General features: G+C 35.5%; 1 protein-coding gene across 1 annotated transcript in view; it reads right to left on the bottom strand.

Annotated features, from left to right (window-relative positions):
- The window catches only part of LIN7A (lin-7 homolog A, crumbs cell polarity complex component), a gene marked incomplete at both ends in the record, with an annotated part of 153593 nt that overhangs the window by 37283 nt on the left and 88344 nt on the right, over positions 1 to 27966 (bottom strand). The window contains 2 exons of the mRNA XM_080705496.1: positions 8537 to 8746; positions 11243 to 11314. Coding sequence (XP_080561622.1) covers positions 8537 to 8746; positions 11243 to 11314 — 282 coding nt within the window. The remainder of the gene's footprint in view (positions 1 to 8536; positions 8747 to 11242; positions 11315 to 27966) is intronic.

The following is a 27966-nucleotide window of genomic DNA, read 5'->3' as shown; positions in this document are numbered from 1 at the left end:
TCTAACATGCTATATTTTCTTGGTCCACTTATCCACGAATGAGCATGAGCATCTAAGCTGATTCTGCGCTCTGGCTCTTATGAATAGGGTGATGATGAACACGGGTATGGCTGACTTCAATTCCTTTGGGTCTATGCTCAGAATGGATGATATTAAATCATATAGTTCTATTTCGAGTTTTTTTTTAAGGAACATTGCTGTTTTCCATAGTGGCTATAATAATTTATATTCCCACAATCTTTCAAGAAATTGTTATTTCTTATTTTCTTGATAATAGCCATTCTGACCTAGGTGAGATAGAATTTCAATGTGATTTCGATTTGCATTTCCCTGATGCTAAAGATGCCATCTGAACTTCTTTTAAGAAGCATCTTTACAGCTCTTTTATCCATTTATTATTTGGATGACTTGATTCTTGTTGTGAATTTTTTTTTTAGTTATTTCTATATTCTGGATGGTAATCCTCTATCAGATTAATAGCTGGCAAAGATTTTCTCCCACTCTGTAGGCTAACTTTTTACTCTGTTGATTGTTCTCTTTGCTGTGCAGAAGCTTTTTAATTTGATGTAATTCCATTTGTAAATTATTGCAATCATTTCCTTAGCTACTGGAGTCCTCTTGAAACTGTTGGCTATTCCTGTATCATAAAATATTTCTCCTTTGTTCTTTTATTTTAGTGGTTTCAAAGTTTCAGGTTTTTCTGTTCTGCTTTTTACACTAAAATATCTCTTATCATAAGTCAACTTTAAATAAAGCGTACTAGAATGCGGCCTGGTCATTGCTGCAAAATACTCTGGACCACATGTGTTGTTTGGGAGGTTCTGAAGGTGACTGGGGTAAAGCAATATAACTTGTAAATCTCTAGGCTCAGTCACAAATGTGAATAAAATGTTACACAATGTCATCTCCAAGACAATAAATTGCACCACTTAACAGAAATTGCAGCTTGATTTCTATTTAATTGTAACCCAAGCAGTTTCCCATACTTGGCTGAAAAGACACAGAATCTGCTAAAGATTTCTAGGGAGAGGAAGGATGGGAGGAGAGTGGGTTTTTTTTTTTTTTTTTTTGTTTGTTTGTTTTGGTGTGGTACTGGGGATCGAACCCAGGGGCTTTCTATCTCTAGGCTACACTTTCACATCTATTTTATATTTTATTTGGAAACAGGGTCTCACTAAGTTGCTGAGAGCCTCACTAAATAGCTGAGGCTGGCTTCTTTCTAATCTGCACAATCCTCCTGTCTCAGCCTTCCAAGTACTGGGATTATAAGCGTGAGCCACCACGCCCGGCTGGGAGAATAGCTTTGCTTGAGTCCTTTCTGCCTAGAATTCAGTTGGGAATTCTCTCGCCAGATACATACGGCAGTGGAGGTCAAGGTTCTGCCTTCCCCTGTTTATATCATCCTGGATCTACTGAAGTGTGTTTGGATGGAGCTTGTGGACAGAGCTGCTCAGTTAGCAGAGGAGAGTGGCTAGCCACTCAGGCCACACTCTAGCATCTAGTGAAAAGTAGAACGACAGGTTAGCCAGGTACGGAGCAACTCAAATGCTTTCAAACCAAACTCTTCATACCTCCTCAGTATTCCGAACCATTTGAATTAAACTTGCTTTCCAAAACATTACTGTCCCTAAGAGTGGATCTTAACTTTTGAAAGGTCAAAGCTCCTGAAGAGTAACTGAGAACAATTGATTACCCATCAATTGTTGCATTTATTAAACCCATTGAGGTTAAGAAACCTGATCTCCTCTACATTGTGTATAAATATGTGAATTTATTCATGGCTAAGATATCTATTTACCCTGAAATTATGACTAATAAGGACAGATGGTATGAGTGAGAATCTCCAGCTCTGCCATTGAAGAGCTGTAGGAGTTTGGCTATGTTACCTAATCTCTCTTTTCCTCGGTTTTGGTTTTTTCATTTGTTAAATTTAAATGATTATTAATAGTGCCTACCACAAAATACCATTATGGTAAAATAACAAATCTTTTATGTGAGTGTCTCAGTCAGCATTCTCATCGCTACAATACAAAGAACTGACCATACAATTTAGGGGAAGGAAGATTTATTTGCTTACTATTTCCTTGGGGATTTTGAGGTTCAATCCATGTGAGGTTGGGGATTGTAGATCTCAGAGCAGGATGCCAGTGAACTGAGAGAAAAAGAGAGCACAAAGCTTCCTTTGCTCTCACACCGTGGAGTCCAGAAGCAGACAGCAGAAAAAAAAAAAAGGGGGACTGGGGCCATATATAATCCCCAAGGCCATATACCCTTAGGGATGCACTTTCTTTAGCCACTCCCTATTGACCTAGGCCACCACCCAGATAAATCCACTGTAAAGGGCTTATCCACTGCTGAGATTACAACCAAGCCCCACTTCTAACATCACTACCTTGTTTCTGTGAGGGTTGGGGGGGGGCATTCATTTTCCACACCATTATATCCAGTGCATAGAGCAGTGCCTGGCATTCAGCAAATAGTTACAGAGCTTTAACTATGCAAAGGGACTGGAGATAAGACAATGAGCAAAACTTACTGCTGTCAATAGGGCATACACTTTATTGTGGAACTTAATTTTTTTTTCCTAGAAGTCTTATGGTGCATTTCATATCAATTAAAAAAATTCTTTCTGGTTCTATTTCACTGCATTCAGATAACAGGTAAATAAGATTTTAATTCAGATTTCTCCTCTGGGAGTCTCTAGCTTCACATAAGCTTAAATCTGGAGTTCTAATTTTTGTTTCATCCTCATTCCACACCTGACAGCCACTCTGCATAACTAATATGAGCTGTGAGTACTCACCCTTAACTTGGCATAGGTATTTATAAAATGGGAAAGAGGCCAAACTCCAGGAAAATGATTTATTCTGTTCCTGCCCTACACTTTTATTTATTCATCTGTTATGCTTAAAAATCAATTAGCAATGTGCATACACTGTATCGACAGCTTCATTTAGGTTTCACTATAGAGCTAAGTAAGTTGAACTACAATTTCCCCACCAATGGTGTTCTAAAACAGTGACTGGGTTTCGGACTCTTCTCAATATGACACATTTTTAAAGTTCTCATGCTTGAGTTTTATATTTCTATTCTCTGCCTTCCTGCTCCTTACCTGCCTTCTCCCCCACCAGTAACAGGAGGATATCATATTTGGAGTTGACTTTTGAAATTTTTCCCTTTTGCAACAACATTATGAAATAATTATAAATTTACAGAAAGTTGAATAGAAATGTATAGGGATGTCCCATGTACCCTTTACCCAGCTTCCCCCAATACTATTATCTTTTAAAATGGTAGTGTATAGCATTTAAACTAGAAAATTAAAAATGATATGATCCACAGAATTTATGGAGATTTCACTGGGATTAGTTTTAAAATTACCAGCTTTTGCATTTGGTAAACCTTAATTATGATCACAGTAAAAATTTAAATTCACTTAATGTTTATGTAATTGGATATGGACGGGGTAGATATCTGAGAAGGATGAGTGATGCATTGATGTGTGTGTGTGTGTGTGCGTGCGTGCGTGCATGTGCGTGCGTGTGTGTGTATGTGCGTGCGTGCGTGCGCGTGCGTGCGTGTGTGCGTGCGTGTGTGCGTGCGTGTGTGTGTGCGTGTGTGTGCGTGCGTGTGTGTGCGTGCGTGTGTGTATGTGTGTGTGTGTGTGTGTACGTGCGTGCGTGTGTGTGTGTGTGTGTGAGAGAGAGAGAGAGAGAGAATATACTTTGGCCCTACCCATTTCATGAAACTATTTCAAGGAAAAAATGGGAGAATACAATGTAAACATTGTTAATAAAATGCCAAACTTTAATAGGTGGATGTGTGTGTATGTGCATTTGTGTGTTTGTGTATGTGTGTAATAGCCTCAGAAAAATCCAATGTGAAGACAGAATCACAGAGGCACAGAGTAGAAGGGACCTTATGCCACCTGTTCCAACTCTCTAACATGGTAGATGTATTTTGAAATACTTATGTTAGGAAGTCTAATATTTGATTAAAACTTCAAATGATGGTCACATATTGCTTTATGATTCAGTTTTTCTCTATTCAGACAGATCTACATGTTTAAAAGATCTTTATTATAATGAGCTGAAACCAGCCTTTCCTGTGATCCTCAACCATGGGTGTTAATTCTGCCATTTTGAACATTGAACAATGGAGGACAACTAAAGACAGTCATAATTTTCAAATATTCTTTTCTCTGTCTCCAAAAATAAGTTTCTTCTTTGACATGTCCCTCATATACAAGACCATTCATTTCACATCTATGGATGTGTTTACTGGTTCAGAATACAGCAGGGCATGGGAAAACCAATCTCTTTCCATGTTCTGTACAAGATAGTTGTATGAATGCCCCTACAATCACATTAACATGATTTTTTTTTGCCTCTTTCACCAACATCTTGCCTTATATTACTCTTGACATCAATTGACATCTCCTGTGATTTTTTTTCTAAGCTTTGATATTTAACCATTGTTCCCCAATTATGCATAAACACAACTACTGTTTTGGGCACAGAGAAGCTGATTAAATTATTCCAATTGCAGTATTTTATTGAGATTATCATTTTTTTCTATCCTGACTCTATGACTAAAGATATTTCCTGTTTCTGCTGGCTCCACATTGGCTGAAACCTTGGCTCAAATCAGTCCTTGAGTCTTTTCTGAAGACTGTTGAGAAAACACTTGAGTATAAAAGGGTGGAAAGGAGATCATTAGAAAGCTCTAAATTTTAACTATAACATTTTGACCTCCTATTAATGTTAAATTTTATTCAGCACTCAGCTGTAAGCTTTTCCTGAAGGTTGGCCTAAGAAGCAGCCATGTACAAAGGGCCTCCATATTTTCTATAAAACTGTATTAGGTGACTCAATGTCACATTTGTAAAAATTTCAAAGGAAATTATTTTTTAAGCCCAAGAATAAGAGAAAAAAAATGATCTACCAATGATAGCTAAACTTGTATGAGTTTTTGTTTTGACTCATAAGAAGCTAAAAGAAAAAAATCAATTGTTTAATTTTTATATCTTTTCTTTATCTCTTTATAGACCCTTCCCCTTTTTGTCCCATTTATCACCTAGTATCCCCTGTTAGCAATTCTGTATTAATATGTTATATTTTAGCAGATTCATAATGTACCCTCCCTAAATGTAACTATAAAATTAAAACAAATAAAATCAGGATATCCTTTAAGATGTCTGTCCAGATGTTTAATGGTTCTTGGAGTAATTTCTTTATTTTTTAAGTGGGACAGTTTGAAATTGTCTGCAGAGTACTTATACTGTAGTACGATCTACTTCAGTTCTCCAAATTGCTTCCTTTCAAAATGTGCATTCTCAGTGTAGAATGGCATGCTCTAAAAAATCTCCCACATTAATCTCCCCAAATGGTACCTTATTTCAAAATAGAAGAAGAAATTGTTGGATAATTTTCCAATCTTTCTTTATTTGGTCCTTCCATGGCAGGGCCAAAAATTAATTTCATTATAAAATATTTTTCCTCACTAAATACTGATACCTTCATGGGATTATTTATAACATAAAGACCTCTGAATCTTTTTAAAAGCCCAAGGTTCTAGACATGAAGAAACTGCTATTTGTGTGATTATGAATAAGTCACTGGGTAATAGTTTCTCATTTATAGAAAATGACCTTTTAATGAACACCTGCTAATTAATAAACACTATTAAATGTATATTAAAACACTTGAAAATAGGTAGCTTAAAATATATCCTCTGATTATTATGGAAGAGCAATATTTTAAGCTGTAACTTCAGGAGCTTAATAAACCAGTCTAGGGAGGTCAGCCAGCTTTCTATTGGAAAAGTAACACTTTTGACTATGCCCACTATAAAAGCATTTGTTATTCTTATTTCAATGAATAAATGATGATGTTTTCCTTATAGAAAAATACATCTGAAAATGATTTCCTTTGGTAAGATTAGTGGCCTATTAACCAGCATGATTTTATAAATGGATCTGAATTGGTAAAACTACAGATTTTAAATGTATATGGAATATTAAAATAAAAAATTTTTGGAGACACTCTTCATCTTTGCATGAATGGGGTATAAAAATCTTAGGGAAGCTGGACATGGTGGCACACACATGTAATCCCAGCATTTGGGAGGCTGAGACAGGAGGATCGGAGTTTGTGGACAGCCTCAGCTACTTAGTGAGGCCCTTTGCAGCTCAGCAAGACCCTGTTCCAAAATAAAGAATTAAAAATTAGGTCTGGGAGTGTCTCTTGGAGGTAGAATGCCTCTGGGTTTCATTCCCAGTACCACAAAAAAAAAAAAAAAAAAAAAAATCTAGGGAAGCCTATAGGCTGTACCATAAAATTAATGAAGGGGGATTAGAATCAAAGTCCAATCATTATTAAGCCATCCTATTTCCAACTGTTAGTTGAGTAGGAGATCTGGTTGAAGCTAAATGCCAACATAATAAAATCCTGATCCTAGTATGTTGCCTCAGTTGTTCACCTAATTTTTTTTCTCTGTTCTGGACAGAGGAGTAGGATTTTATTAAACTTACGAAAGAGCCTGTAAGCATTGGTTACTATTTTTTTCCCGATAAATGTTTGCTGATACATACCCTACATGTAGCAGAATGCGTGTTAAGACTTGATTTTTACACAGGGATCAACAGAGGATTCGCTGGAGTTGTTCACCTCACCCACATCAACCTTCTTCAGTAGCCATGCTGCCCTATCAGAGGTATGTGTGGCCAAATTACCACAGGATGATGCTTCAAGAACATTTTTCCTTCACACCAATTTTCACCAGTGTCCTTAAAAATCAGTTACAACTCCTTTTGCTCAGATAAGGAAATTCATGTGTGGGGGATATGAATCTATAATCATACAGATCCCGAGTGGTAGATTCCATCTCTCCCATGCTCCCTGCGACCTCTCAGGCTCATCAAAAAAGTGTTGGAAGGACTGGACGAGAGACTGGCCAGTGCCTACAGCTGTGCTTTCTGTGAACATGTGGGTTAAACAGAGGCTCCTCAGCTCCCTCGAGTTCCAAGTCAATTATCCATTAAATTGCTGCCACATATTCATGTTGTTTTCTACAATTACAATTACTCTGAGTATATTTTGTAATTTCTGTTACTTTTCATATATAGTTTTATTTTATTTTATTTTATTTTTTGTGGTACTGGGGGTGGAACCCAGCAGCTTTTCTAGCTCCAGGCTATACTCCCAGATCTATTTCATAGTTTATTTGGAAACAGAGTCTCACTAAGTTGCTTAGAGTCTCACTAAGTAGCTGAGGCTGACTTCGAACCTGTGTGATCCTCCTGTCTCAGCCTCCCAAGAGCTGGGATTATAAGCTCGTGCCACCACGCCCGCCTCATATATGGTTTTAAACCTATGCCTTCGTTTGGCCGACCTAATATATTCAGGGAAATCGTGAATTCATATCATTTTCACATAGAAAAAAGGGAAATGGTAATTATAGAATTAGAATGCTAAAATGACACAACATATTCATAGATTGATAATTTTGATGTTCATTATAAAACAGCAGAGTTGAATAAGTAGTTTGGGCAGTGTTAAACTACTAGTCACACTAAAAGTAAAAAAGGAAAATTCAAGATAGAAACATAGAAGAACTTTACTTCATGGTTACCAATAAAATACGGCATTTCAAAAACATTTTATTTTGGATATTGTGTTCTAAGCATAAGTCAACATGGCTACAAAGGACTCAAGTCTAGCTTATGTATTAAATCTTAAGTTCTTAGAAAAAAGATCTGAGGCTAGTGGGTAGGTGAATATTGATATGTTTCTGTTTATATATTAGAACTTTGTGCTCATAGGGTATTTTTATTTAAGTGGAAATTATGTAGATACTTATTCATTTTCCATTCAATTGTTATTTCTTTAGCAATTAATTATTTGACCGTCATGTGAAAGTAATGGCGCTCAAAGAATATGAGACTTTAAAACATGTACATTCATAATCATTTTAAAATATTAAATATTTAATTTCATTGGAAAACTATAATATATAAGATGAATAGGTAATGCAATCAAACTTTTGTGGGGAAAAAATACATTGTTACTATATTATGGCTATAGACATGGCTTAAATTATAAGTGCATTTTCGTCTTTAAGTGTTATTACATAAACAATAAATTATCCTTCCTCTTGAAAATACATACACTGTACATATTTTATCGCTATTTTTAAAACACATGCGTTTGCTTATAAAAATTTTGGATCAAAAGTACCCTGAGATTATGATGTTCTTTCAAACATTAATTCCATTATAGCTTTATGGGGAAAAATTCTACAAGTTGGGATAATCTTCAGACTAGTTGGTATTTATCATACCTGAACATGGTAAAATGAGACCCAAAAGTATAAAATTACCACTTTCCTAGACTTAATGCCCATCAAACCTCAGGATGCTGGTTGAACACAAAATTATGATCTATTCTAGGATTTCAACGTTGACTTCAGTAATCGCAGAAAGGGAAAAAAAAGACCATACTTAGGGAGAAAATCTCTGGGTATTTTATGAACATACCACTCCATTCACGGATAGCAGCTGGTCTCCTCTTTTGAGGCCTCCGTGTCTTTCAGCCACCCCTCCAGGAATGATGCGAGAGATATAAATTGGTGAATTTTGTTCCTTTCCTCCCATCACGTTAAAACCAAGGCCTTCATCAGTCTTTGGCAGTTCGACTACCCGAGGGTGAGAGTGGCCTTCACTAGCTGCAAAAGCTGCAACTGTGGCCTGAAAGAAAAGATGGTCTTTTAGTAATGAAATGAAGGAAATTAAACTATATATGCTTTGCAGGGGACAACTCACGCAACTTCTTACATTTTAATAGCATTCTCCTGTGAAGAAAAAAATAGTGAAGGGAGGGTACTGTCTTCATTAGATGCCACCTATGATTTCTTTTTTTAAAATAAGACCCCATTAAACTGATTCCAGCTTTCTAGAGCTTATCCACTATGATTAAAAAAAAACTCACTTAACATTTTTTCAGAATTATCACACTTAGATGTGAAATATTCCTATTCTTTGACTCTAAACAGTTTTTGTACAAATACTTCCTAGTATTAACAATTATTTTATTTTAGTTTGCAGGTCTGGGGATGGAACCCAGGGGCATTTGATCTCCAAGCTACACCTCCTGCCCTATATTTTAAAATTCTTTATTTTGAAACAGGGTCTCATTAAGTTGCAGAGGGCTTCACTAAGTAGCTGAGGCTGTCTGTGAACCGCGATCCTCCAGTCTCAGCCTCCCAAATGCTGGGATTATGAGTGAGTGCCAACACGCCCGGCCAATTATTTTATACATATGTTGATATGAACATCTTAAGGGGGAATCATGTCTTGTACTTATTTTTTATGATCCATGACCCACAGTCTAATCTGATGCTTGTATGTAAATGTTTATCAATATTTATTTAATAAACAGAAGAACATTTATATGTATATATCATTGTGAATACATAATGCTATTGCTGGGCCACTGGGTTAGTAAACTTTTTTTTTTAAATTGAAGATGCCTAAAATAAAATAAAAAGTAAAATAAAATAACAAATTCAAATAGATTATTGATTTTCACAGCAATATTCTATATTATTATGGGAGATCCTTTATCTGGCACAGGATTTCCCCCCTACATTTTACATTAATAATTCACCTACTAGAGTAACACAAAGTGAACAGCCCATGGCTTTGTACCTAGATGTACAAACTATCATTAAATAGGGATATCATTTTATTTCAAAATCTGCATATTAGTTTCCTTAGATAAGGTCAAGGAAGCAACTTACCATTAGTTCCCACCCCACACAGGGATAAAACAACAGCATTTGAGTAGTTCCAATCAAGGAGAAGATTCTCTGCCTGCTTGTTGTTTTCTACTTCCATTAGCCTGACTTAACCACAGTTGATTAGATGCCTACTGTAAAGTGATTTACCCAGCGCGGTGAAAATATTGATTCCCAACTACTGTACATTCTTTTTCCACACACAGCATTATCGCATCAATTGAGCATTATGCTACTGCCTGCATTAGGTGAGAGATAGTGAATGATATGGAAATAATGGCTTGTTTTCAGCTACATGCATTTGCTCATGCAAACCTTCTCGTCATGCATAGGTTTAATGGCTGACATGGATGCAATGCAGACAGCCCAGAAACAACCAGAAAATATTGTGCTATTGCAACATTATGCTGCTATCCTGCTGTTCTACATGAATAAGAAATGAGAATGGTAAAACACTACATAATTCACTTTCCCCTTAATTAAACCATGTAGGGATCATTTTTCTGTGTGTGTTCCACTTCAGTACAAGCAAAGCATGATGTAATGGTAATAATACCCTCTTTATGCTTAAAAAAAAAAAACCTTACAAATCTACAGCGTTCATTTACAATGAAAACTAAAAAATCAGGAGAGAAACCAAACAACAGGTGATGTAACACAAAAGAACTAAATGGAAAACTCTGATTATTTTCACTGGTTCTTACTCCTCATACATTATTAGAAAGATAAAGGCTTTTGAAAAGCAAGTCATGTTCTATTATAAACATTTCTGTATTTGTGAAATAGTAACTGCAGCAGTGATTTAGGTTTAAAACTATTGATTCCTAAGGATATGGCTTCCATAAATTTTCACTGTCCTATTGCTGTATATTTCCACGATTTGGGCCTCTGTGATCTCTAGACTTGGGTTTTTAAAGAGCAAAAGACGTTACTAGCACAAAATATGACAGGCTTTCCTTTTAAGTCACTGCCACATTCTTTTAGCAAGATCCACTGCTCCGTGAATACAAAGAATTCTAGGTCAGTGGATTCCAGGTCAGTGGATTCCAGGTGAGTTCATTCTATGTCTAACTTACATCTACTCTTTAGACCTGTGCAAATAAACCTCCATTAGCTGAATAGGACACAGGTTCTTTTGGATCAGAAGGATGTGCCAGAAAACCATGTGGTATTTTATGCAACGAACCAGTAGATTTGCTTGTGCCAAATGGACATTTAGTGAGTTTAATGAAATCATTCTCCTTTCTTAAGCTACAGAAGCAGCAGAAACGTTCAATTTTCCATTAGGATTTTTACCTGGGAAGTAGTACTGGTTCTAGACTCTGGGCTGCCACTGATGTCTAAATTCTCTTACAGTGTACACACGAGAATACCTGAAACACACACGCGCACAATCAATTACTAGTTCATGGGGTCAAGTATATTTTTAAAGTTACTCAAGCCTTACCTTTGCTGTGGCCCTTGCACGGAATTCGGGACAGCCATTAACAGTTATCGTTTCATGCATGTATTGATACACCTAAAAATGTTTACATAAAAAAGAACGTGTAAGAATATTAAGAATATCAAATCTGTCACTGCTGATAGGACAATACATTTTCATTGGAAAGCAGCAGTTCCCTACCACAAGTGCAATAGGCCTGAATTAATTATCCTGGTTATTTTGACCAAATATACTTTCTATTTTGTGTGTGTGTGGGGGGGGAGAAGGTTGGAGCAAAGAAAACAATCAGATTTATTTGTCTAACAATGTTCATCAAATTTAAAATCTCTAAAAATCTACCACTATATATACTCTTGCTTTAAAATGAGTGGTAATAATTATGTATATAGTTATATCCTGAGCCCTGTAATATTTTATATATAGTTTTTAAGTTGATATTTCTCAAAGCTCGAATGACAATCTATTTTCCTTGGCCCAAATTTCAATGTATATACTGGAAGGTATGTTATCCTTAATGATGCGCATTCATATTTTTCAACATTTATTACTTAATCTACTCTGTGAATTTCTTCTGTTTTCACATGCGCATGTAAGAAAATCCATGAATCCATCAAGCCTAGAGATAAAATGGTATTTCAGAGCAAAAACAAGTAAAATAAGGGATTCTTAGAAACTGTAACAGGCTCATATCAGCAATGGGTTAATGTGAAAATTTGGGGTAAATAGAAGATGGGGGTAAGATCTGTACCCTAAAAGACTTCATAAAAACCATACAGGTTTCCCAACTAATAGACCTAAGCTTGAACATTGCCATGCAAATGGGTATCTATGAAGACTTACTTCACTAGACTGAACCTCTTAATGCTCATGTGAGAAATGGATAAAAAATGTTTGCCAAGATAGTTTTTATTTGAAATAATACTTTCAAAATGTCTGCCTCCCAAAGGCATACCTTAAAAAGCAGATATTATTACTAATTATGATTTTTAGACACAATTATAGAAATTGTTAAAACATGGTAGATGGAAACATATTCCTTCTATACTTTTATGAATGGGACTATAAAATCTATATATCAGTGGTAAAATAAGTTGCTTCATTTTAAATGAACTGAAAGTATGGAGAATGACTTTTCAAGGTATATTTTGAAAGGCATATTTGGAAAAATAAAATATATCTTCCACTATATGCTTATTTCAAATTTAAATGATGAAGGTATAAAATCTATTGCATAACACACAGAGGTAAAAGTCCCTTTGAACCCAGGTGTGGTGATGCACACTTGTAATCCCAGCATTCCGGAGGCTGAAACAGGAGGATCATAGTTTGCGGACAGCCTCAGCTACTTAGTGAGGTCCTTTGCAATTCAATGAGACCCTGTTTAAAAATAAAGAATAAAAAATAGGGCTGGGGGTGTGGCTCAGAGGTAGAATGCTCCTGGGTTCCATCCCCAGTATCACAAAAGAGTCCCTTTGATATTATACTGTAGAATTTTTTAAGAGTGACCCATTAGCTATTTCAGTAAAAAATAAAATAGAAAAACTGACGTTGAAAGATTGAAGGGATATTTTTCCCCTTTCTATTAATCTTAAGTGTTTAAGTCAAAGGTCATTAGATGAATCCAAAATTCCATTAATTTGTCCATTCAACAATTATTTGTTGGGTGTCTGGGGCTAATGTCTGTTCAATATTTTTGTCTGGATCATCATTTCCCAAATATATCTGGTTGAATCTTAATTAATGCTGACTTGTGTTTCCCAGGTGACCATGTTGGAAACAGACACTATGTCCAGGACCCAAAACATAGGAACTCAATTCAGAATTCAATTTGTAGCTTAGAACCTCCACCCAACACTGGGGTGTTAATTTTTGTGGGGTGGGAATGAGAACAGTTTCCCAATGATCATCTGTAGAATCTACAATATATTACTGCAAATTCTCCGGGCTACCAGAATAGCTGCCAGATAATTTCCATATTATTTCCTTGAAAGTGCATTATTTTATTTCATATAAATAGCTCTTCCACAAACAAATGCAATTCATTTGCTCTAAGTGCCCATTTAAGAGGTGGATTTCCCCTGCTCTACTCTTATTAATAAACTCTCATATCTGACCCTTTGCTCCATCCTCACTCATTATCCCTTGTTGAAAGTGCTGCCTCAGTATCTCTAGGGCCTCTCCACTACCAAACTCCAGCTGCCCTTGCCAAGTACCTACCTGACCAGTCACTACTGTGCTCTTGACCATCTGCTGTCCTGAGAGCAGACCTGACAAATCAGATGCCTACAGAAATTAGGCCAGAGAAAATAATGCAGACCCCCGATTCTTCTAGCCTTATTTCTCTTCCTCCTGTCCTTACCTCCCGGCCTTTCCCAAGCACACCAAACCCTCCCTTTGTCTAGAGCTTTCCACATCCTGTCTGCTCCGATTAGAATGCACTTCCACCTGACAGACACTTATTTATCCAACTTTAACATCATGATTAAAGGCCCAATCCAAACACTTCGTCCATTAAATGTCCTCTGCCGCCCTCAAGCAAAGAAACGCTCTCTCTCTCTCCTCAGTTTCTGGATGTCTGAATTTTTCTGGGGTTATTTTGATTCATTGTTCCAGGGGAAGTGGCTACTTTGCTTGCATCCCAGGGTGTTTATGAGGATAATCACTTAGCAAATGATTAAGAGGTTGTCATCAACTGATTAAGACAAAAGGCAATTTTATAAGTGTCTGATATAAAGTAAATACCTAATAAATACCCTAAATTAAGAGTAATTATCCTTAACATCCCAATTTGAATTTTCAATTAAAAAGTCAGATATGCAAGAGGCAGTACTGTCTCTGTAGGTAACCTCATAGGCTCTGGAGATGGCTTGCTAACAAACCCCAGCTGCCACTTTTTAACTGTAAGATGTTGGTCAGCTCAGTGCTTGATTTCTCTGGGGCTCAATTTTCTCATTTGAAAAATATGTCTTAAAATAGTAGCTAAGTCTTTTATGAGGAATGAATAGGATAAGAACAGTTTGCCATGTGTGCTAACAAAAGATTAGCTGTTATCATTGTTGTTAATGTTTTACTAATGTTTCTCATCTTATTTGACTCTAGAATCTTTTTGGGAGAATCTCTTAGTACTAGCAATCCAGGAACATTCTTTACAAAGAATTGATCAAAGTATATAGTTCTCAACTGGGGGCTATATATTTTTTTATACTCTAGGAGATATTTGGCAATGTCTGGAGATATTTTTCCTTGTCACAGATGGAGAGGAGGGTGGTGCTACTGGCTTCTACTACACAGTGGCCAGAGATACTGGCACAGGGAAGCCCCCCCCCCAAAAAAAAAAGCTTAACAAAGAATTATCTGCCACACTGTCAGTGGTGCTGTTGACAAATCTTGACTTACAGAATCAAGCTATACCTCTTCTTCTTATGTGAAATAATTAGTAAACCATAAAGCACACTTGCATAGCGCTGAGAAAAGGTTCTTGTAAATGTTCAGTAACTGTTGCCATGTTTCTAGTATGCATTTAATGAAGATTTGGGCCAAATGTAATGCTAAGCATTTTATATCCATGAGCTCATTTATTTCTCCTAGCTTATCATTCACATTCTGTACGCAAGTGTATATTTTACTATGACAGCATTAGACCACTGGTATTTTGCATGAAAAAAAATTGCAAGTGCAATAAGCATTTTCTACATTTTGCACAAAGTAATCCATATACCTTTGTTTTTATATGGGTTTAAATAAAATATTGAGAGAGTAGCTATCGGTACACAAGTGGTTAGTGGCTACAAATACACAAAGCAACAATTCTGAACCTAACACATTTATCACTTCAAATGAAAGTGAAATAGCATTTTAATCTTCCTTTCCAATAAAAATACACTATGATTAAGTGAAATAAATCTGATAGTATTAGCCATCTTTTTTTTCTATAAAGTACAATAGAGTTTGATTCGTTAGTCTTTAAAAGTGAGATGAAGAGGACATAATGTGGTTATGGAGTCAGGTCAAAGCCTGGAGACATTAATTGTGTTTCCATTAGCTGTGTCACCTTATGAACCTCTTTAGTCTCTCATTTCCTAAGGGGCAAAACGCATCCTGCCTATCTGGCTTTTAAAGAACAGTTATAAAAGTACTTGTAAAATTGTGAAGAAAGTTGTCTTGGAAAACTAAACTATTTTACCAGATACCCTGAAAAAGTTTTATTTTATTTATCTATTTATTGTGTATTTTATTTTTGTGCTGCTGGAGACTGAATCCAAGAATATTCATTCTACTTTCAAGCTACATCTCCAGCCATTTTTATTTATTTATTTTTACTTGGAAATAAAGTCTCACTATGGAGCTGGAAGCATTGCTAAACAAGCTGGAAGCCTTGCTAAACAGCCTAGGTTGCTGGCTTCCAACCTAGGATGCTCCTGTCTCAGCCTCCCAAGTACTGGGATTATAGGTATGCACCACCATGCCTGGCCAAGAAATTTCTTGGAGGGAAAAGAGAAGATGGTTGCAGGAGTTTCAACATGGGAAATATGGCTCCCAGTACCCTGAATCATTTGAGAACCAAATGTCTGATAAACCTGAGGATGGTGTTTCTAAGCACCTTTCAGTGGGTGGGCTTGGTTTAATTTCTAGCACATATCAAACCACTGATGGAGTCTCTAGCCCAGAGCGTCACCTTACATTTCAGCACCAGTAATTTCCTGACCTTGAATAAATCTCACAGACAGAATTGCATCTTGCCTATATAGAATTTATTCCAAGATACCAAAAATTTACAAAAATAGATCAGTTCAATATAGGCAACAGAATTGTAAGTTGGTTTAGAAAGTTCATTTATTTTTTCAGCTAACATTCATTTAGGAATTATTCCAGTCTACATGTTAGGCACCTGGACTAAGTTATGGAAGGAAAAAAAAAAAAAACATCTGTTTCTAAAACTTTGAAAGAAAGTTAACTTTCACTGTAGAAAAGTTACTTTAAAATTTTTCAAGCAACTAATTTACATTTTGCCTTTTTTATAACGGAGAAGCACATGGAAGACTTCTGTTCTGGATGGAAATTTTATCACTGAGAGACTAACAGGTACAAATGAAGTAAAAGCTTCTGTCTGACTTCAACCTGTTTGCCAAATTAGCCACAGCATTGACATGTGGGCAGTTAAGCAAAGCAGCTAAAATCCTAGTGCAAGAAGACTTCTACTTTGAATTTTCACTGACACCAAGGCCAGACAATGTCATGATATGAGCTTTCCAGTGTGTAGCTCTTCTAGATATTGAATATCCCGATTGGTGTAGAGAAGCAGGAAAGGGACAGCAAACCTGTGTCGTGACCTGGATCCCTTTCCTAAGGAATTTTAAAAAACTACCATCTGTGTAATTTCATTTTCTATTATGTAAAACCCTGTACTCGAAGAGACAGTCAAAGAAGATAAAATGTGGGGCTTCATAAACGTTAACTGATTATTCTTACTGTGCTTTTATTACAATAGCTAAATAGCTATTGTCTCTATCATTACTATTGCCTGCACACCTAAGATGCCGGAGGGATGATGATGCCTTTAGAATGCAGAGGCTCAGCAGGCAGCAGGTTTAAATTTTTTTCTTTGAGTTTAAAACTGGATTTTGAACGCTCTTCTTCTTTCATAGAATAGTTTTTTTGCCTTTTGTATTCTGATGTTACTTAAACTTTTCTGTGAGGCAGACGCTGGGTAGACTCAACTCGCCCACATACATACAACCCCCATGTTTCCCAGCGTTGTGTGACCATCTATCCCAGTTCTGCCCAATGAATGGAGGGAGAAGCCTGCAAGGCTTGCCCTTCTGCATCCTCTGCTTCTGGTCCTGAGACCACGTGCAGTCAGCTATGGTTGCAAACTTTGGCTTCTGGAGAAAGGCAATGGGAGTGTAGAGATATCAGTTCTGATTACCTAGGGCTCCTGAGTTTGTGCAAATAGCTGATTCTTTCTCCATTTGACATTTCAAATATATAAAAATAAAAAAAGAGGACTATATAAAAATAGTTCTCTTTGCTAAAGCCGATGAAGTTGGACTTTCTGCAACTTTCAGGCAAAGTAGTTCATGACTTCTGTATTTTTCAAGTAATTTCATATAGAACTATGCTGTTGTTACTCTCCTTTCTTCTATTTCCCCTCTTCTAAAAATTTTAACTGAGTTCATTAGAAATTAGTGCAAATTTGTTAGTTGGAGGGACTGGAAACTGAGAGGACAAGACTAAAATTATAGTTTCAAGGAAAAGCAGAATCCAACTCTTTGAAAACACTTAAGGAAATGAAAAGAGAAATCTAGTAAAAGCTTCACATCCAGAACCCATAAAGAACTCTTAAAAGTCAATGATAAGAAAAATATATTTGAAAATGGGTGAGGTATTTGAACATCCACATCACCAAGGAAGATATATGGGTGGCAAATATGTAAAGATTGCACTAGGAAAATTAAAATTATAATAATAAGTTGATTCATCTCACTTTTTAGAATGTGTAGCATTTTTTAAAATAATGACAATATCTAGTTTGGTTGAGAATATTGAGCTAATGGAACTCTCATACATTGCTGATAGGAATAAAAAATGATAACAGCCGCTTGATAAAGCAGGGCAAACCAACCTTTTCCATAAGATCTATTCATCTACTCCTGGCTGTTTATCCAAGATAATTAAAGGTTATATTTATACACACAATGGCATGCAAATAGGAGCTTTATTCACAACTGACTCAGACTGGAGACAATCCGACAAGCCGTCAGCTATGGATGAACAAGGTAATGGGGGCACTCGTGTGCAGTGGAATATTACATAGCAACCAAAAGCAACAAGCTACTCATACATGCACCAGTGTAGACCTATCTCAAATTAAGATTTCTAAATGAAAGAATCTGGATTCTATAATGATTTTATATTTATAAAATTCTGAGAAAGGCAAAACAATAGGGACTAATAGGGGATCAAAGATTGCCAGAGGCTAGAGATGGGGATAAACATGATAATATTAAGTTGGGTGATGAAAATCCTCCGTATCTTGATAATTGAGATGGTTTCCTCAATGTGATTATTAAAATTCTTAGAATAGTACACTGAAGAGCTGAAATATTACTCTACATAAATTATACTTCAATAACTTGACATCTTAAAAAAGCAGAAAATATTTTTAAGAAATGGAAAAGCAGGACAGATTTCTTAAGAGATGAAAGATTTAGAAATTTAATCATGGTTTAAAAAACTGAAAATAAGAATTTTGAACCATAAAGAGTTACACGCACCTGCTGAATATGGTAGTGTGCACCGATAATCCCAGTACTAATGAGACTGAGACAGGAGAATCACAGCTTTATGGCCAGCCTTAGCAGTTTAGCTAGGCCCTCAGCAACTCAGTGAAACACTGTTTCAAAAATAAAAATAGGAGTGGCAGTGTAGCTCAAAGATAGAATGTCCCTGGGTTCAGTCCACAGTATTGAAGAATAAAAGAAAGTTAATATATATATATATATTATATATATATATATATATTATATAATATATATATTATATATTATATATAATATATATATGTATGTAATGTAATGAAAAATGAAGTTAACCCCTGTTTCTCAGATTTTATAAAGATGGAATCAATGAATATGCTTTAATGGATGAGACCATCTCTTTGGGCATCAAGTTCTCCAGAGATTTTGTATTATTTCCTAATGAATGGAGTAGATATGAAAAGTTAATAGAATTAGAGTAGAATCAGATAAACCCCACTATATCAGTGACTGGAAAAACAAAGTAAACCTTTCAGCAACTTTGTGAAAAAGGAAAGTAACATTAGTCCAAGTCATCTCACCAGGGTAAATATAGTGGAAATATATATATATATATATATATATAAACATATATATTAAATCTATATTATTATATATAATAATATATACTTCTATAATTATATAATATAACATAATTGTATATAATATATAATTATTATATATAAATATATAATTATATATAATTATATATGATATATAATATATTATATTAATATATACTATATTAATATATATATACTATATATTAAAAAAAGAATTATCAGAACAAATGAATGAGCAGCGAAGGACACAGAGGAAAGTGGAATGGTTAAAATTTTAGCACATGACAGAGTACAGCATAGCTTGATAGACACATGATTTCTATTATATAATGAGTCTTAGAATACAAAAAATGTAAAAATTAAGATTAATATTTATCAGTAATTTTTAAATGAATTTTTCCTTTTTAGATTTTAGAACTCAGATAAGAGTTGAATAAAGATAAGTTGTTTAATGTGGTATTTAACTTGAAAATATTTAATTCACTAAATAGCACTGTAACTGACTTCAGAACATCAAAAATAACTTCAGAACATTAAAAATAAAAATCAAGCTTCCCATATTCTTTTATAATTATAGGCCGCCGGAGTAGTTGGACAACATTAACAAAACTAAGCCATGATGTATTTATTATAATAAAATAAAAACTGCAGGTTTTCTGAAAGCAGATTTTAAACCAAAGGAGGTATCTAAAGTGAATTTGTGGCTCATTTATGGCTCTAAATTTAACTGTATTCGTCTATTCAGCAGGACACAGCCTATGTCTACAAAATCAAATGACATGATGTAAATGTGCATACTGTACTTGATATTACTAGAATAAAGTAAAAATGCAGCTTAAATTACCAAAAACTTATTTTAGGATGTTTTCTAGGAATGATTCTAGGTTGATGGAAAATTGTTTCATCTACTAAAGAAAAAGATATAGTCCCAAATTATCTAGTTTTTGTTGTTTCTTCTTCCATTTTGGTAAAACGGCAGCAGACCTAAATTATATTTTAAGGTACAGCTGTCAATTTACCTTTCATATATATTTTTATATGCTTTTGTAATTGTGAAAACATTCAAATTAGTGTCAGAGTTTGTAAAAATTAGGGTATGAACTAAAAACAAGGATATGAAATTCAATGTCTAGAGCCAGTTATTTTTTGCAAAAAAAGGTAAAATTAAATTATACACCCTGTTTACAAATCATATGTACTTGAATGAGACCTTAAGATAAATAAATCTAGAGAAAATCCAAGGGCAAAATTCCAGAGTAATCTGCATTTCTCTACTATATTTTTTATTTTTATTTTTTGTGGTTCTGGAAATTAAATCAAGAGGCATTCTAACTCTGAGATACTCCCCAGCTCTATTTTATCTTATTTTTTACTTTTTTTTTTTTGGTGGTACTGGGGTTCCTGGAAGCCCTTCTACCTCCGGGCTACACTCCCAAACCTATTTTATATTTTTGAAACAGGGTCTCTTACGCCAGCGTAGCTGGCTTCGAACCTGCGCGATCCTCCTGTCTCCGCCTCCCAAGTGTGGGGATTACAGGTATGGGCCACCACACCCAGCTTATAGTGGTCAGATTTTATAAAAACATGTCACTCATTTGGAAAAAAATATTTGCTAATATACAGAAGCAAAAGACAACTTCTCTAGGTTTCATGATTCAGGATTCTGCTTTGAAAGATATCTAATGGTATTACTAGTAAAATCAACCTGGTTGCTGAAAATTCTCCAGGCATAGGCCAAGGACTTGGCAAGGTTCAATGAACACTGAGCCATATGAAATACTCCTAATGTCCTCAGCCCAAGGAGAAGATAAATGGACTCTTCAATTATTAATCATAATACACATAAAAGACCTTCCTTTAAGCAAGTGGCTTCATTACTTCATTACCATTTTATTTATTTTACTATTGATTTACTTATTTAGTTTTATTGGTGCTGTGTTCATTACCATTTTATACCATGCAGACACAGTGTATAGAAATGGCATTGGCTGACTGGTGCTTCCTCTTAGCACTGGAGAAGACACAAACGCCGTTCACATTCCTTGATATTCGTGTTGTATTCAATAAATAAAATCAACCTTATCACAGAGTCTGTGTCCTGTCAGGACTGATCTGACACTGATGTCATCTATAAGATGGTATTAGTTATAATTAAAAACAAACACAAGCTGGGTGTGGTGTGTATGCTTGCAATTCCAGTACTTGGGAGACTGAGACAGGAGGATCTGGGTTCAAGGACAGCCTCAGCTACTTACTGAGTCCCTCTGCAACTTAGTGAGACCGTGTTTCCAAATAAAAAATAAAAATTGGGCTGGGGGTATAGCTTGGAGGTAGAATGCCCCTGAGTTCAATCTCCAGAAGCACAAAAACAAACAGAGCAAAACAAAAGCAAACAAACTCAGAAATACTGAGTTTGAAGATTGGAAAACCAATATGATGTTTTGGGACTACAAATTTCTGGTTCTCCCTCACACCTTTTACCTTTGCACACCTACTTGGTGCCCCATGGACAGAAGATCTGCTCTTATGATTCATCAGCACCCAAAAACTGTATTAGGTAATGGTTCCATTAGTGGTAACGAATCTCTAAAAGTTTAGAAACCATCAAATATATAGATTTTCTCTTTCTACGGCCATGTTTCAGATAGGGGTCACCTGCTTGGGAAGATGTAGCTGGTGCTCACGTTGTATGTTCTATTTTCTTAGGCCAAACCAGACATCTTAGGTTCCACCTGGTGGAAGTCAGAGGGTTCACTCTGAAGTTTGGGCCCAAACTCCATTCTCCAGGGAGAATTGGAGCGGAGAGGATTTGGCTGTTTTCATGCTGGTAAAGTGGTGCTCTGTTTCCCATTTGCTCGTGTGGCTTTCACCTTGCTTTCATGGGGTGGTAATGCCAGAGGAGGAAAGGCAGAATGCAGAAGAGGACTTGAGCGCTCCTGCTATCCTGGCTATGATACCATCTTAACAGAACTGAAACCGCAAGTCTACTTCTCACAGCCCACACGTGCACTTCCAAGCTTAGCTGTGTGACTCAGACATTCTGCTTCAAAGAGATACGTGCCATTCGTGATTTGCTTTAGAGGACGTTAACTAGATAGACTACCACTATCGCAAAGCTGAACTAAAATGGTTCCTGGATTGTGACCAATTTCATTTGTTAAAGGCAACATACATGAAAATAATGATTAAAGGGAAATTAGTCTCAAATTGCAAGTGATTACTAGTACTTGGATTTAGATATAGATGAGGAAAATTTTGGTGCAGGTGATGCCCTTATATATCTAAATATCTGTCTAGGCAAGTTATAAGAAAATGGGTAGGGGGGTCTTTTTCTGAAGTGGTGTTTATACATGAAATCTAGTGAGAAGGGCATAGTAAGAAATTCCTCTAGCATTATCTCTTAAGTGATGTGGAAGAGATATGAGGACCCTCAAAAGGTTATATTCTGGAGTCACTAGGTAAAGAGGATTAAGTGCCCCCTTGTGCCAAACAGTAAATGTCACATCTTTTAATTTGTTTCTGGTTTTGTGGGAGCTCAGTAGGAAAGCCTCAGGGGTACTGGTATATTATATAACACATCCTCAGAGTCTCTACCCAATTCTGAAATTTCTGGAATTTATATATATGACTTGTCTTGAGTGAAATAAAATGAGTATGCCATATATTTAAATTTCCAAAGGGGAGAGAAAATACTTCATTCAGTTTTATGTTTTACAACTAATTATTCTATTATATAAAAGCAAAATAATGAGTTGTAAAGCCATAAAACTAAAGAATGATTCTAATTTTAACAAAATGTGCCATTAACCTTTAATTTCACTATGTATTTTTATAATTGGTTTATATTTCCAGTGGGTTCCTAAAACATATAACTTTCATAAGGTAGCACAAGTTAATTTGTATAAATAATTTAATAAATTCAAGGAAAAATTATAACACAACTGAGCATTTCCACAAGGTCGACATGGCAGGTAGCCAAACCTCCAGGGAGAAATCTTTATTCTTGTGGTTGTCCAAAAAGAATTCCCATAAGGCACTGTCCTTGCTAAACAGCCAGAGTACCCTGTGACAGGAAATGCCTGAGCAGAATTTTGGAAAAATGTCGTTTCAGATTAGTGTAGTACTATTCAAAGTGACTGGATTATCTCTGCTTATTTTGGGTAAGATTCAAATAAGGGTTGGCTTAAAAATCAGGGTTTTTAAAGAACTGTTTAGATTATGATGAGATGAAATCTCATGAAGGATTCCAAGGTCCTAGGATTTTGGCTCAGCAGTTTTGAAATTAACAAGAATTCTTAATGTTTGCAAGGGTTATAAAATCAGTTTCTAAGTAGAAACTGAACATTTAAGTAAAATGAACATTTATCATGAAGATAAGATCAATCATTTTGGAACCATCAGCTCTACATCGCCATTGTCCTAGGAGTCATACGAGCTCTGACAACTAAGAAACGACCTAATTATTCATTCAGTTGAATTAAAATTATTATAGTTCATAATAATAAAGCTGTCAGATGTAACAATAAATATACAGGTGCCCAACTAGATTGCAATTTTACATAAACATTAAATAAATTTCTAATTTAAGCATGTCCCATATATTTGAGTCATAGTTAATATTTTGTATCTAACACTTTGTCATAAAGAATTAGGTTGTTAATGAGACTATCATAGTTTGACAGGCAAGAGATGTTAACAATGCAACCAGGGAGTGAACTGAAGAAAATTTGGTGTTTATCTCCAGGTAAAAAAATATGAGAAGAGGTCCAGTTTGGAGATGGCAAAATATACAAGATACTGAGTTTGGTTCTGAAAAATGTAATTTAAATTCTGACTCCAGGAGATGTTCAGTAGACATCTGAATATGTAGGTGTGAAAACTACAGATATCCTAGATATTAGTCCTTCATCAGAGGAGTAGGTGGCAAAAATCTTCTCCCATTCTGTTGGCTCTCGACTGAAGTTCTTGACAGTTTCCTTTGCTGTACAGAAGCTCTTCAGTTTTATGCAATCCCACGTATTGATTCATCTTCAGTTTCTTGTGCCTTTGGGGTCTTGTTGAGAAAGTTTTTATCTGTGCCTATGTGTTGCAGTGTTGGACCTATGCCCTCTTCAAGGAGTTTCAAAGTCTCTGGTCTAATTTCCAAGTCTTTGATCCATCCTGAATTGACTCTTGTGGAGGGTGAGAAAGTGGGATTAATTTCCATTTTTCTGCATATGGTTATCCAGTTTTGCCAACACTATTTGTTGAACAGGCTAACTTTTTTTTCCCAGTGTATGTTTTTGGCCCCTTTATAAAATATCAATTGGCTGTAAGTGTGGGGATTTATTTCTGGGTCTTTTATTCTGCTCCACTGGTCACTGTATCAGTTTTTGTGCCAGTACTATGCTGTTTTTATTAATATACAGAGAAGAAACTCAGCACTAAGAAAACAAATAACCCAATAAAAAATGGGCAAGTGAATTAAATAGACATTTCATGAAAGAAGAAATTCAAGTGGCCAATAAATGCATGAAAAAATGCTCAACATCATTAGCAATCAGAGAGTCAAATCAAAACTACCCTGAGATTTCACCTAACTCCAACTACAATGGCAATCATTCAAAACACAAACAACAACAAATGCTGGCAAGGATGTGGTGAAGTGGGAACGCTAAAACATTGTTGGTGGGATTTCAAAGTAGTGAAACAACTCTGGAAAACAGTATGGAGGATCCTCAGAAGAATGGAAACAAATTTACATTTGATCCAGCAATACCACTTCTGGGTATCTACCCAAAAGAATGGAAACCAAACTACCAAACTAATGCATGCGTATCTATGTTCATAGCTGCACAATTAACCATTGTCAAACTATGGAAAGAGCCAAGATGTCCATCAACAGATGAATGGATTACAAAACTATGAGATATGTACACAATTGAATTTTACTCAGCCATAAAGAAAAATACAATTACATCATTTTCAGGGAAATGGATGGAACTGGAAGACATTATGCTAAGTGAGCTTAGTCAGTCACAAAAAATAAGAAATCCAATGCTTTCCCTAATATGTGAAAGCAAGGGAGTAATGGGTAACAGGAGGAAATCTAGGTGAAGAAGGAGATCCTATAAAGGAACAAATAAGGCGACCTAACTGAGGGGATGGGAAGGGAGAAGAGGGAAACTCTCTAAAGCACATGATGTACTTAAACATATCAAAGACAATCACTAAGCCAAGCATGGGAAGAAGGGATGGGGAGTGAATTGGGTGGGGATCAGGTAAGGGCTAATTGGGTGATGTGTGCATGTATGTCTCCACAAGTCTTTATCCCATTAAGATGTATGATTACAATGCACTAATAAAAAAAAAAAGCCTACAGATATCCTGTAGTTTATATCCTCTGTATCTTACATCAAGATGCAATTTGTGAGTTATTTCTCTAGTTGGCTTTCAAAACACTTTGTGTCTATGTTATCTTCTCAAAGAAATTTAGAATGAGAAGTTGATATTTTGACGAGCTCCAATGCCTTTTTATATAATTTACAAGCCTAGCCTGGCCTTATATTTAATCTTTACAAAATAAAAATTCACAGGTACTCCTTTTTAAAGCGAATTATATACAGGAAAAAGGAAATACAAAGAATAAACTATAAAAAGAGATCTTGAAGTAAAAGTTGTTCATATACACTATAGAAACTACATATAATATAGAACTACAAAAGCAAGAAATTAAAATTATTTGGAATTCCCCATTCAGGGAAAAACACTGTTAATATTTAGTGGTGTTTATTTATTTCTAGTCTATTTCATTTATTGCTTTTTAAAAGTAAGTATTAATTTAATCACTATATACTTTTCATAATCTAATTTTTGTTTTGTTTAGTTTTCTTATGTTTTTGCCTGTTCTTGGAAACAATGATGGCTTGGTATGTCTTAATGTTAATTCCACTTATAGCATCATATTTTTTTCAATTTGGATGCATCATAGTTCATCCTGTAGTGTGGGGTTTTTTGTGTTCTCATAATCTGTGCTGCAACACAAATTACCTTAGATTTTACAAAGGAAAGATCATCTCTTTTGGATGAGTTTTTTAAGTATTTGCAGGCTCAAAAACATATACATTTCCAATATTGATCAATATTGATAATATTGCCCCTTTGGTAGATTTTTGGCAAACTCCATGAAGCAGGTTAAATCCAGACCAGTGCAGTACAGAGATTAAAAGGTCAGGAAATGGGTCAAAAAGCAACCCACATTCCCTGTAGAGAGAGAATTTATGGCCAAAGCCCACTGTGGGATGAATCAATTAATCAACTGTAATATATCTCTATAATAAACTATCAGTCAGCAATAAAAAGCAAAGAATTATTGATTCGTGTAATAATATGAATATCAAACTAATTATTTTGAGTAAATGAAAGTAGACAAAAAGCATAAATGATACCATTTTATATTAAGTGTATAAAAATACATTTTTATAAATTTCTACATAATGTAAATAAGAAATGGGCAACTGAACTACATAGACACTTTGCCAAAGAAGAAATACAAATGGCCAATACATACATGACAATATGGATAATACTCAGAAGAATAGGAATGATTCTACAATATGACTCTGCAATACCTCTTCTGGGTATCTACCCAAAAGAAAGGAAAACTACCAAACTAATGCATGCATATCTATGTTCATAGCTACAAAATTCACCATTGCCAAACTTTGGAACCAGCCAAGATGTCCATCAACAGATGAATAGATTACAAAACTGTGGTATACGTACACAATGGAATTTTATTCAGCCATAAAGTAGAACAAAATTATATCATTTTCAGGAAAATGAATGGAATTGAAGAACATTATGCTAAGTGAGATTAGTCAGTCACAAAAAAATAAAAAATTTGGATGCTCTTTCTAATGTTCAGAAACTAGGGAGAAAATGGGTCATAGGAGAAATGGTTGGTAAAGAAGGAGAAACTATAGAAATGAGTACATAAGGCAACATAACTGAGAGGGATGGAAGGAGGGAAGAGGAAAATTCTCTAATGTACATGATGTACATTAACAAACATATCAAAGTCAATCACTAAGCCAAATATGAGAAGGAGGGAGAGAGGAGGGAATGGGTGGAAACTGGGGAAGGGCTAAATGAGTGATGTGTGCATGTATGCCTCTATCATCTTGTATTCCATAAAGATGTATGACTACAATACACCAATAAAAAACTTTAAAAAATGTTCCACATCATTATAAATCTGAGAGATGCAAATTAAAACTACACTGAGATTCCACCTAACGCCAATCAGAATGGCAATCAGAAGTCAAACGACAGTCAACACTGGTGAAGATATGGGAAAAGAGGAACTCTTCTACAATGTTGGTGGAATTTCAGATTGATACAGCTGCTATAAAGATCAGTGTGGAAATTGAAAGTGAATCCACCATATGATCCAGCTTTACCACTCCTGGGTATCTTTTCAAAGAAACGAAAGTCAGAATAGTATAGTAATTTATGCATATCCATGTTTATAGCAACACAGTTCTGTATGGAACCAATCTAGGTGTTCACCAACAGATAAGTGGATTATAATATTATGGAATATACTCATAATGGAATTCTACTCGGCAATAAAGAACAAAATTACATCATTTTCAGGAAAGTGTGTGAACCTGGAGAACATTATGTTAAGTGAGATTTGCCAGTCACAGAAAGGGTCGTATGTTTTCTTTCATATGTGAAAGGTAAGGAGTACGAGGATACAAGAGTGACTTTAGATAATGGAGTAGAAACTCCAGTTGAGCTGCGGAGGTGGTCCCCAGGAGGGTGGCTGGTGGAGCACGGGTGGATGGAGAGTTAGTGACAGGATGTTCATATGTGAGGATACCAA

Source organism: Muscardinus avellanarius (genome assembly GCF_963383645.1).
Source record: "Muscardinus avellanarius genome assembly, chromosome: 11".
In the NCBI taxonomy this organism is placed as follows: Eukaryota; Metazoa; Chordata; class Mammalia; order Rodentia; family Gliridae; genus Muscardinus; species Muscardinus avellanarius.
This window is presented reverse-complemented; position numbering and strand designations above follow the sequence as displayed.